General features: G+C 33.4%; 3 protein-coding genes across 3 annotated transcripts in view; 2 read left to right on the plus strand and 1 right to left on the minus strand.

Moving 5' to 3' along the window:
* Positions 1–584, plus strand: part of LOC128246002 (caveolin-1-like) — a 909-nt gene extending 325 nt beyond the window's left edge. Inside the window, exon 2 of the mRNA XM_052964211.1 lies at positions 258–584. Coding sequence (XP_052820171.1) covers positions 258–584 — 327 coding nt within the window. The remainder of the gene's footprint in view (positions 1–257) is intronic.
* A 6,309-nt stretch (positions 585–6,893) lies between these two features.
* On the plus strand, positions 6,894–7,824 carry LOC128246003 (caveolin-1-like). Its single transcript, XM_052964212.1, has 2 exons — positions 6,894–6,953; positions 7,498–7,824. The coding sequence occupies exons 1-2, from the start codon at positions 6,894–6,896 to the stop codon at positions 7,822–7,824; spliced, it is 387 nt and encodes a 128-aa protein (XP_052820172.1).
* A 3,631-nt stretch (positions 7,825–11,455) lies between these two features.
* On the minus strand, positions 11,456–13,280 carry LOC128246004 (caveolin-1-like). Its single transcript, XM_052964214.1, has 2 exons — positions 13,221–13,280; positions 11,456–11,782 (listed from the first exon to the last, which is right to left on the minus strand). Exons 1-2 carry the CDS (start codon positions 13,278–13,280, stop codon positions 11,456–11,458), a joined length of 387 nt encoding a protein of 128 aa, XP_052820174.1.
* Positions 13,281–13,372: the final 92 nt, after the last annotated feature.

Here is a 13,372-nt window from a genome sequence, read left to right on the forward strand (position 1 = left end):
TATAAATTTGATTTTGAACAATGGGCGGTAAATGCACTTCCTTTCGTACATTTGGACTATTTTAGTCAATTGTATGCACATCGAAATGCATGAAAGAGGCGATAAATAATTTCATTTGAAGAAAAAAACATTTTGCATTGATATTATGTTTTCTTTCTTTTTAATGAATTTTCGTTTATCATTCGGAGTGTATATATTTATGGTTTGGTCATTGAAAAATAAAAGGCTATACGACGTTCTTGGTTATTTCTATTCAGGTCACATTCGAAGACGTACTAGGTGAACCGGAAGGAGCACATTCGATTGACTGCGTCTGGAAGCTCGCTTACACCTGTTTCAACTGCTGGCTCGGACTTTGCTACAAAATTGCAACCATTCTCTGTGGTATTTGTATCGCTGCCGAATGGGGCTGTGCCTTCGCCGAGATCGCCTTCTACCACGTCTGGTTTATCACACCCTCACTGAAATACTGCGAGCTGAACTGTGCCGTGTGTACGAAGGTGGTACGTGTATGCGTCTCCTGCTGTTGTGAGCCCTGCTGTGAGGCGCTTGGTGGAATTTTCCATCACTTCGGGAAGAAGTAAATGACATTATTGAATGTGATTGGCTGAATACTATTAACAATCGATTTGATTGGCTGAATACTTTCTGCAATCGATTTGATTGGCTGAATACATTCAGCAATCGATTTGATTGGCTGAATACTTTTAACAATCGATTTGATTAATGTCTTACTGGCTGATTTATATATGAATGTTTTAGGAACGGCCATTGCTTATGTGCACAAAACGCATTAACGATACGGTGACTTTGAAAATTAAATTATGGAGAGTTCTAAGTGATATTTGTCCAACTACTGTTAGGTATTATCTTACAATGCGAGCATCTTACATTCTACAATAATTCTATTGTTGATATGTCGCGAAATGGTATATTAAACATTTTTAAAAAGATAGGATTTATAAGAAAAAAATGCCTGTTTTGAACGAATTTGCGAGAGGAATGTTTGTTTACATATTAAATTTTGAGTTTCTGGTTTTCATTTTTCCCAAGATAAGTTGATGTTTGAGGTTAACAATTTTATTTAATCTTATAGTAATATTAAAAATTGACGAGACTTTAATAAAACACAATACTTTTTTATCAGTTTGTCGATAAATTGTCGTCCTTCTCTATGAACACTGGTAATTTGATAACTTTAGCGTATCCTTAAGACTTTAGTTTGTCCTTTCTGACAGCTATTTATGTTGTTGACGTTTTGAAATAAAAATACGACAAAAATCGCTCGACTTCTTTTCGTTTTTGCATGTCATTTGTATTTTGGAACAACGAATGTTAGACTACCAAAGCATTTGTACATGTATTTAAGTGAACGTATGTTCTTGTCCGCAGTGAAGTTTTTATACTTTTAACATAGTCAAAATGTTGAAAGTGGCTGCTGGGTCCTCCCATACGAACAATTGTCAGTGAACAATGGCGTAGTATGGAGTATTCCAATGTATTCTTTATTTTCATTTATTTTGTTATTTAGCGTTATGCCCAAACATCCATTGCTAGACAACTGCCAGGGGCTGGGGGAGGGGCATTAACTACCGCTGTTTTTAAACGTATTTTCATGAGTTTCGTGGTAAAATAGTATCAGACTGATGTTTGCATTTAATTTGCCGTATTGCGAGTCGGTCTGTTACACCAAGATTTCCTACATTGATATAAAGAGTAATCCTTTTATGAGCACATACATGAATTGCTAGAATAGTATACAAGTGCATCTGGTAGGTAATTTTGCATCACAATTACGCGATACGTTTTTATTGGGTAACAAATTGCCTTTTTACAATACATATTCACATTTCTTACAGCTCGTGTCTTAATTATACTTATTAAAATAACGAAGGCATATTCTGATTCTGCATCGGAACTGCAGAAAACTTTCACGCAAGACATAATAGGTGTTAAAACATAAAAAAATGTCGTATAGTGCCCATGTTAGGTACATAAGCCGTCGAAAAGAAAAAAAGTTGCAAAAACTCAATATAAGATATGTACAAAAATGGTACACATTGACTAAAAACACAGTGTCAAGTCACGCAATTTTCTATTATAACTTTGTAAACAAGCAATCGTTCAGCTTATGCATTCAACAACTTTTTTTGTTAAGGCTTCTAGAAACATAGTCTTAAAACCGAGAGAAGCTTACACGTTAGGCTTCCGCGATAAAGGTGATATAAACTTACTTACCTAATCAAAATATCCTCCGAAAACACCAAAATACTTAAACAAACCGCCATTTTGTTCCGCATCTAACATTTCCCTCACTAAAAATTCCGCAAAAATAAATGACGTTGGACACCCTCATATCAGGTATTGGTAGTTCAATGGCACCAGTTTTTGTAACAACCAGATACGTACATCAGTTATTGAATTTTTGCTTGTATAATCACGCCAGCTCAACTTGGACGAAGTTAAGTAAATTGACAGCGCGCGCGACGGTTTGTAAATGGTCAGGGATTCGTCCGAACAATCCAGTGTTATGGTATATTACAACATCTCTTTTTTTAACATACACGTGAATTGCGATATGACGAACATTTTGTACCAGTTTTCACTTAAAACACTCTAATGAACAGACCTGTCATCTTTAAATATGTTTGATAAAATTAATATCAAAAATGTTTCTAACACAAGCTATAACATCTTGTTTAAGAGCATATCTTTTAAAAAGACTAAATCCAATATATCCATTTTTGTGGGTGAAACTTTGCTAAACACACTGTAATTTACAGAATCACAACCTAAACTTTGTTGTGTCACATTTTTTTCAAACAAAAATTACATTTTTTACGACAGTTATGTTATGCCATCGTAACATATTAATATTGCAATTAAAAGTTTTATGATGAGATATTGAACAGATATGAGCCCAATGATCAGATTTGTTATGCTAGAATAATATCTTAGAATCGCAGTAACCAAATGATAAGATGAGTTATGCCGGCATAACATCTGGAACAAAGATGACATAACATCTGCGAACAGAAGTAACTAAATGATCAGATTCGTTATGCCAACATAACATCTGGAACAAAGATGACATAACATCTGCGAACAGAAGTAACTAAATGATCAGATTTGTTATGCCAACATAACATCTGGAACAAAGATGACATAACATCTGCGAACAGAAGTAACTAAATGATCAGATTTGTTATGCCGGCATAAAATCTGCGAACAAAGGTGACATAAAATCTGCGAACAGAAGTAACTAAATGATCAAATTCGTTATGCCAACATAGCATAAGACTACGGAAGTTACAACGGACATATTTGTTATGCTGGCATTACATCTATAGACAAACAGATTAGATATGCCGGAATTACATCTGGGAACAGCAGCAACTGTTATGCCAACATAATATCAGACTACAGAAGTTACAACGGACAGATAAGATATGCCGGCATTACATCTGGGAACAGAAGCAACTGTTATGCCAACATAACATCAGACTACGGAAGTTACAACAGACAGATAAGATATTCCGGCATTTTATCTGGGAACAGAAGCAACTGTTATGCCAACATAACTGCAGATACCAAATGATCAGATGTGTTGTGCCGACATTACAAACTAGTCCAGAAGTAAGCGAAATGATTATACTTGTTATGCTGTTATAACATCTGAGAATAGCAGTAACTAAATGGTCAGACTTGTTTAGCCAAGATTACATCTGAGTCCAGAAGTAACTAAGAGGTCACACTTGTTATGCCGGTATAACATCAAAATCCAGAAGCAAACTTAATTATGTGACTTATATACTGGCATAACATCTGAGAGCAGAAGTAACAAAACAAGTACATGTTTATGCCTGCATAACAGAGTACAGAAATAACAAATGAAAACATTAAATATACAACAAAACATTAGCTAGCTTTAAGTTGCGAACAAATTTGATATTTGAGATGAAAGTTACTAAAAAACATTTTATTAATATTATATAAATATTGCCTGGCTTCAAGTGTGACAGTACATATTGTCAACATGAGGGAAATACTGTTACCCGAGGCGAAGCCGAGGGTAACAGTATTTACCCGAATGTTGACAATATGTACTGTCACATTGGAAACCATGCAATATGTATTTAATTATACCGAACACAGCTAAATTTATATACATAAATAAAGAGTTTTCACCATTTCACAACTTTCAAGTTTAATCAATTTATTCTGTAATTATAGCTTATTTACATTAGCTGTCATTTTGCTGCAAATGTCGCTTAGAAATAATGCAAACACCGGAAGTTAACACATTTTAATAAGCGCTTACCACCTCAGACCTGGGAAACCAAAAATGCCTATTTTTAGACGCGCGTGCTATGTGACAATATCATGTCAACTGTCACACGGCACTGTCAGTGTGTGGCAGTACGAAAATGCCCATGATGGGTATATGAGAATATAACATGGGCAGGTCACGTGAGGCATAATATCAATAAATAATTACGAACATATTTTTTTTTAAAGAAAATATTTCATAAATCGACAACAAATTAAGGCGTGAAATAAAACAAAATACTTTTTTTTAGTGTTCGATATTAACACTATAAAGTGTAAGTGATTAATTAAGACAGGCAGACGGACAGACAATTTATTGACGCGCACATAGTACAACGTCACAACACATATAGTTAACAATACAATTTGTCTACGTGTATGAGCAATAATAATAAACATGCGATATTAATACACATAACATTACAAAATACATATATGTGGAAAAAAATCAATGAAAAGATACACAGCTACCAGTTAAATCCCCATTAATGTCAAATTAACAGTTTAAAGTAAAACAACAACCGGCAAAAAACATATGTTGGACATTTCACCAAACCATTTGTCTACTCATTATCTACGTGGTTGTATACATGATCACACAATAACATCAACAAACATTATTGTTATACACATTGAACTTTGCTTAGCATTTGTGTCAGAAATACAAGAGGTATGGTCCGTTTCCTGCTGCAAAATGACACCAAAATAAGTTATGTCGCCGTATATCTTAAATATTTGTATATACGTAAACTTTACAAAATTGTTAAGCAGCATATGCTATTTAGGTTCACGTGAGCAAGAAAGCCATCTTGTATCCGTGAAAGAATAAAACAAATATTAAACTAAACATTTAATATAATATGTTAAATATTTTACGTAAGAAGTCAAACACCACAATAATGCATCTTTCCCAATCTGTTCTACCGGTAATACTGTTCCGGATTTTTTTTTATAAAAAGGCGCCCACGTTGGACCAAATTATGCAATTTTGGTACATAATAAATGGCAATTATCATTAGGCATGTGAAATATAAAACATAGTGACATATTACATCAAACTAGGACTATCATTTTTAAAAAAGACTATTTTTAAAATGTATGGGCCCGATGTGGGCTCTTTACTGCCCAAAATAGCAATATGAGCCCAATATGGATGTCATATGGGCATTTTACTCGATATAATATAATATCACGTATAAATCGTAAATGCAAACTTTGCAAGTATGGTTGAATCTGAATACCACTTTATACTATGCTGTCCGTTTTACTCCGACATACGTATACAATATAATATAAGATCATGGAATACATTGAATAAATTTGTCAAGATAATGTCACCAAATGACAGTGTAACTTTGAAACGTTTGGCTAAAATCATATACCATGCTATGTTGAGGCGATCTGACTTCATTGATGCAGTTCCTTCTTAGTTAAGTACCTTCAAGTATATTGTTGTATTAGAACTTATAAAATTGTTGTATGTACTGTTTAAATCTTTGTATTGTGTGTGCATCTAACTTAATATGTTTTATGTTACTTGTTCATGGCCAAAGGCTCTTATGTTGCCGATATTGCCAATAAAACTTTAAAAAAACTCGATATCAAACTTGATGGCTTAACTTACACAAAACGACAGTTTGACTTTTTATCTAATAGCAGACAGAAATCATTACAAAATTAATCTAGGCGTCATATGTCAAAATGGCATATTTTTATCAGTTGTATGTTAAGAGACCCAGGCCCCAATATCACATAAATACTCAAATCAAATCTAAAAACTCAAACACAACTCATTTTACCACATAAAAGCATAGCCTTATTCAAAATATCTTAATACGTTTTTAAAAACACCCTTTTTCATAAAATGTGTTGATAATAAGATTTTGACAATCTTTCAAAGAATGTTAATTCTGGAGGAAAAAACTATACTTGAGTATATGTTAAAAGGCAATTAATTGTTTTCATGTACATTTTTGGCTGTAGAATATTCTTCCCTTGGAATTTTGACCAAACGTTTTAATAAACATATTCAATAATAGAATGTAGTTTAAAAACGTGCAAAAACATATTATTTTCAGAATCTTTTGATTCTATGTTGTAAAATTAGATGAGACAGAGATTAAAATTTGACGTAAGTATTTTCGTGTTATTGGGGCGTGAACTTTTACTGGAATATTGGCTTCTTATCAGCGAATGATTTAAACAACTACATTAAAAATTACAAACCTTATAAAATTGATAAACAACACAAATATGCAAGACGGCAATCATCCTTAAGTTTAAATCTGTAATTTACATTTAACATGTTGGAACACATGTTAGTCGGTTGCTTGATAGTTTGTACCAAGTTTGATATATCCCTGATGAATGCAGACAGAAAGGTGCTACAAACAATTAAAACACATGAAATATCCCCATAACTAGTTAATGCATGTTTGTTATTTGGGCAACGTATCTCGGCGAATATAAAGCAGCAACAATATACAAAAATTTCATTCCTGGTTGTGTGTCCGATTTAGACTAAGGCTGGTTTCGAAGAAAATAATTTGATAAAAAAAATCAAAATGGCTGACTCATTGGACCTTAGCAACAGAGATCCTAACAATCTGAACGATCACATTAAGGTAAGAATATCGTAAACATTATTTGTTAATATTTATTAATGTATTTATGTGAAAGTAACTTTTTTTCGTGTTCTTACGGCCGATTAGATCACGGTTTGGAGATCAGATGAATGTTGATCTTATCACGTGGCTGCACATGCCTCAGATATTAATGCGAGCAATATTTTATTCGCCGTAATAGCACGCAAAAACAAACCTATTTTCCTTCTTGCACGTTTTAAAATTGATATGCAATATTTACATTATTGGCATGTAGGAAAATGAGGTCGCATAACAAACAAGATGACACAATAAACGTTTACGTGCTTTTTTTTCGAATAATGCACGGTAAATGCACTTAACGAAATCAATTGTTTGCACTTAAAAATGATTGAAATAGGCGCGACACGTATTTTTATTTAGGAAGAATTCAATTTAACCATTTATCAATATTTTTCTATCAAATAAAATATGGTTTCATATTATTTTTAAACCTGCGCGTATGTTTTATTTACTTTAATTGAAAAATAGAAGGCAAAGAACATTCATTGATATTTCTTTCCAGGTCACATTCGAAGACGTACTAGGTGAACCGGAAGGGGCGCATTCGATTGACTGCGTTTGGAAGCTCGCTTACACCTGTTTCAACTGCTGGCTCGGACTCTGCTACAAAATTGCAACCATTCTCTGTGGTATTTGTGTCGCTGCCGAATGGGGCTGTGCCTTCGCCGAGATCGCCTTCTACCACGTCTGGTTTATCACACCCGCACTGAAATACTGCGAGCTGAACTGTGCCGTGTGTACGAAGGTGATACGTGTATGCGTCTCCTGCTGTTGTGAGCCCTGCTGTGAGGCGCTTGGTGGAATTTTCCATCACTTTGGGAAGAAGTAAATGACATTATTGATTGTGATTGGCTAAAATGCGTTTAGCAATCGATTTGATTGGCTGAATACTATTAATAATCCTTTTGTTTTGATGTTTTATTGGCTGGTTTATAAATGAACTTCTAAAAATAACGGACACTGGTTTATGTGCAAAATAATAAAATCTAGCAAAGAATGGGTTAAACGATATACTCAAGTGATATTTTAATCGTGTTAAAGACAATCTGATTGTTTTCATAACTTCATTTATCTAACCTAATTGAGCACTTGAGGGTTTCCTTAAGACTTTTGTCCCGATGAAAAACTATTTATATTGTTTATGTTTTGAAATAACAATACGAAATAAAAGTTTGTGTTTTTTTCTTTTTATACAACGAATAAATGTCGTGTAGTTTATATCAGTTATGGATTGACCGAGAACAAGTTCTGTATAAAACGCCATCAAAATATAATTTTACTTGTGTAATCACACCTTCTCAACACAGAAAAAGAAACCAACGATTCGTCTCGTAAACGGGCAGTGAATCGTCCGGTCTGTTAGTGAGTCAATCATTTTGAAAATGATATATTTCATGACTGTAAAAGAAATAAACACTGATGCGATATCATGAAATACAGTGTTTTGACATGTAACAGTCTGTTAACATAAACATGCATTGCTTTTTTGCGACATTTAGTTTTGAAAAAAATAATATTCGGAAATAATTTCAGGGTTTTATAATCTAACTCATTTAGATTTTTCTATTTCTTAATGTAAATGATATAACATTTCACTCATTAACTGTTTGATCTCAAAATTAAGTATTTTGGCCCGTCACACGCCTATCACAGTCACATGGGTCTTAAAAATAAATGTGAAACCATTTTTTATGTCTTAAAAAAAGTGCGTTTATAGTCCAATTTTCCAGCACGATCGAGATATCTGATGAGAAATTGAAAATTCAGTAACTGTACGCTGTTTAAGCAACTTGAATTAATAGAATCCGTTAAAAAAACAGGCCCTAAAAAAACAGCATTATGTCTTACACGCAAATGTCTTTCTATTATATGGCCATACCTTTCTTAATGGACTCTTAGACAATGAGCAGACACGTGAACTTTTGTAAGAGCAACTACTGTGTCTCTTGACGTAATACATGTTTATGCACGGATCAATATCAAGCGAACTTTTGAATTGTACGAATAAAGTCTTCAATTACTCTTGAAACAATGGAATGAATATAGCATCTACATTGGCAACATTTTAGTAAACTTCTAAAAATCTATACCAAATATTTGATGAACGTCAGCAAATCAGTTTGCTTTATAACTTTCACATCCACAATGGTTATTCGATATCATAGCCTTTGTTATTTATTTGATACATCTTGAAACAAAACTTTATTATTATAATTATTCTACTTATATCTAGTTGAAAACGTCCTAACTCTCCGTATACAGCAACGTTGCTAGCGGATTGTCCAACACAAAGTAAAGTCTTACAAAATATACGATGAATATTTTCTGACCATTAATACTCACAAGAGTACCAACCATGCGAAGCAATAGGAGGAACAAAAGCATCAGATAACTGTAAATTAATTAACAATTTGGTTTAAACAATTGCTTGTCTCATTCACCTTAAATAATAAATTGTTGACCAGATTGTCTCTCTAACATAATTTCTAGTCATTTTAAATGATAAGTAGAAGCATAAGATTAAAAGGCTTTACGTTACCATGGAATATTTTCAGAATTCTTTTCAACAGCATATACTTAAATGATGTATTTGCTGAGGTCATGTCACTATTTATTTACCATAACAGTTCTTCTTTGTAATATGAAGGGTCTTGGTGGCCATCTCGGATTTTGGCAGCCATTTTGAACGAAATTGAGGTGGGTCCTGAGCTTGTTTTAACATAAACACACATAAGTATCGTCTGGCAAAGTTTCATAATTTCAACCCAAAGTCCAAAATTTGGTAAATCTTTGTCACGATATGACTGGACTTTTACTGCTGCTATCTTTATTGCAATTCTCCAACCCTTTTTGAACATTCATTTTCAAACAATGGTTCAGCAACGTCTCGTACAAAAAAAGAAATCTGTCAACGATTTGAATAATGTTCTCAAGGATATTGCTTAGAGCATTCGTGTACGATATACAGCTAGGTAGATAATAAGTATGCCTGTGTTATAGGGACATGTCCTACATAATGGTATGACTGCCGTCAACTTGTTAAATCAAGGGATATAACTCCTGCCGTTCTGCATAATAAACATACGTATACGGTTTATGCTGCATAATTTGCATACAAGTCTTTCGACTATTAATATATCATGACAATTCATTATTATCTGAAGCACATGTGTCACAGAGGCAAAATATCTCAATAAATTTAAAAAGAGATGCTTCACATTTAATTTCAAAGACCCATGTCGATATAAATCATTATCACATTGACTAAATTATCAACGATCTGGTCGAATCACTTTCCGTTTATCAAAAGAATTGCTATCATTTTACTGAACGAGTCGTTTTGCGCTTTTTCTTAGTTCAGGGAATGTGATTATAGAAGTAATTTTTAATTTACTAATGTACTTGTCTGGTTTGGGCAAACCTGATCCCTGAGAACTATCAATTCCCGATATGTGCATTATTAAGGAAACATAAGACCATTTGTAGTTTCAAAATAAGACAAATATGACATGCACATATACAATATATGTGCTCAGTCGATCTATTGCTTTGATTTATTATCCGACATTTTATCTTTGTCCCAAAACTGAAAGAACTCGAACGTTTGTTTCGTATTTTTATTTCAAAACATCAACAATATAAATAGCTTTTCATAAAGTACAAGCTTTAGACTTTTGGATACGCGCAAGTGCTGGATTAACATGTGCTCAAAGTGAAAGTAGACAATTAATATATAAAATCATGATATTTAACAACAACAATGGTTCGTCAGTCTTTAACTATAAAATTGAATCAACGTGTTAAAATCTCGAACTAAAACTTATGTTAGAAGAAAAGTCAAAGGGAAGCCAGACACTCAACAATCACAATGCAAAAATAAACATTTGTTTCGCGAATTTGAAAATAAATAAACTAAAACCAAGGTATGCTATTGTTTTTATCCCTTAAAATTAAATATATCCCGAAATTCAAAGCATACAATCGCCATTGAGTGTCTTGGTTTGAGTATGTGGAAAACCCTATTTAATGTGTATTTTAGTTCAAAAACATTATTTTGACTCATATTCCATTCATTTGCAGATTTTAACAAATTTGAAGACATTTTTGCCTCTACTATAGACTGCACAACCTTTAAAACCAGATTCAAAGTTTAAAACGCACAATGACATGAGAACAATGATACTTTTTGGGGATAAAAATACTTTTTGCACAGACTACCCCAAAAATGCTACTAAAATGTTAGAAAAATGTGTCGATCACAAAGGAATGTTTTCGTTTATTTTTGTAAGGTAACCCCTAACATTTGTTGAAAAACAAATTTTCTTTTTCACAATTTAAATTTTGCTTGACACATGAGCAAGTATCCGTTCCTTTTACAGTTCATATACAAGCCACCAAGTACAGCATCAAATATATTCGATTGCTCGTAGTATTCAGCCAATCACAATCAATGGTGTAATTTACTTCTTCCCGAAGTGATGGAAAATTCCACCAAGCGCCTCACAGCAGGGCTCACAACAGCAGGAGACGCATACACGTATCACCTTCGTACACACGGCACAGTTCAGCTCGCAGTATTTCAATGAGGGTGTGATAAACCAGACGTGGTAGAAGGCGATCTCGGCGAAGGCACAGCCCCACTCGGCAGCGACACAAATACCACAGAGAATGGTTGCAATTTTGTAGCAGAGTCCGAGCCAGCAGTTGAAACAGGTGTAAGCGAGCTTCCAAACGCAGTCAATCGAATGTGCCCCTTCCGGTTCACCTAGTACGTCTTCGAATGTGACCTGAAAAGAAATAAGAAAACACGTTTTATGCATTTATCGATGGTTTATATTAAATAATAATTAAACACAAAATAAAATACAGTCGAAACTCGTTATGTCGACTTTGTCGGGACGTAGGAAAAAATCGAGATAACCAACATTCGACACATCGAATGTTGTATTGAAACACACACAAAAGCAAAGGCATTTTGTTGAAAGTTTAACACAGATTGTATAATTCATTTTTTCCCTAAATCAATAATACTTATCGCTTCCTCCATTCATTTCTAAGTGCATTGATTTAGTACAAAATAGAGGAGCAGGTACCATGCATCATTCGAAACATACGCACTTGTGCGTTTTATAATGTTTTCTTGTTTGTTATGCGACCTCATTATTAAACATGTAAATAGTGTATTCAGTATCAAAACATGTAGAAATGAAAACATATTTTGTTTTGGGGTGCTCTTTCGGCGACTGAAACATTTGCTTAGCCATTAATCACAAAGGTCTACGCAGCCGTCTTGATTAGATTACTACACATCTGGCCCAAATTTTTCAAAACATCGTAAGTCCCTTATAACAGGATAAATCTAAGCGCACTATTTTTGTTTAGGTATAGTTTGTGAAATATGCACATTCTTAGCAGTTTTTGGACTTCTAAATTCGAGGGGTGAAAGCGAAAAGGTTCTATCTGCTTCTTTATTTAATGTTTCTGAGAACCTTTCAGCCCCTCGAAATGGAAACTATTGATATGCTCACCACCATAAGCTGTGTTATGTACCACTTTGTCATTATATGCCCTGTTTATAACAATATCAGAAAGGAGTTGATAAAAACAATCTATGTTAGAAACCCAAGTATGTACAAATTTGTTGAATTAATGAAATCTAAAAATAAAGTCGAAATAAGAAATCTAAGTAAATACATAAACCAAGCATTTCTTTTAAGAAATTCTGTGATCAATAATATGATCTAGCCTATATAAAAATATGTGACATTAGTCTCCCAAATCCCTATTATCCTGGTATTGCATATATTAAGCATTTACATTTAGTTTTGATATTTACCATTTGTATAAAATAATAAGCAATATTATGTTTTATCTCTGTTTATTTTTTTCTCTTTTCTTTCTTATTTTGCCATGTATCATTGTGACCATAATAATTATTATTTGACATATCATGTTTTGTCAAGAAACTGTTATTAACATGTTTACATGTTTACAACAATAAACTACTCTGTCTTCCTGTCTGTTATGTAGTAAATTCACGATAAAGAATGAAATTTGGCTGAATTAAATAAGCGGCTTAAGCTTGTAAGGTGTAATTAGTTTCGAGAAATTGGGGGCCTAAACTCAAAACCGTGAGTAAATAGCCTCAATTAATCACGCCAAATAGTATATTGTTCCTAAATAATAGCATAAATACATAAAAAAAAACTTGTTTGATTTTCTTACCTTAATGTGATCGTTGAGATTATTAGGATCTCTGTTGGTTAGGTCCAGTGAGTCAGCCATTGTGATGCTATTATCAAATTAATTTCCTTCGTAAAACAAGATACCGTTAGTCTAAATCGGTCGCAAAAACAGGAATGATGACTTTGTATTTG

This window comes from Mya arenaria, chromosome 9, assembly GCF_026914265.1.
Source record: "Mya arenaria isolate MELC-2E11 chromosome 9, ASM2691426v1".
Classification (NCBI taxonomy): domain Eukaryota; kingdom Metazoa; phylum Mollusca; class Bivalvia; order Myida; family Myidae; genus Mya; species Mya arenaria.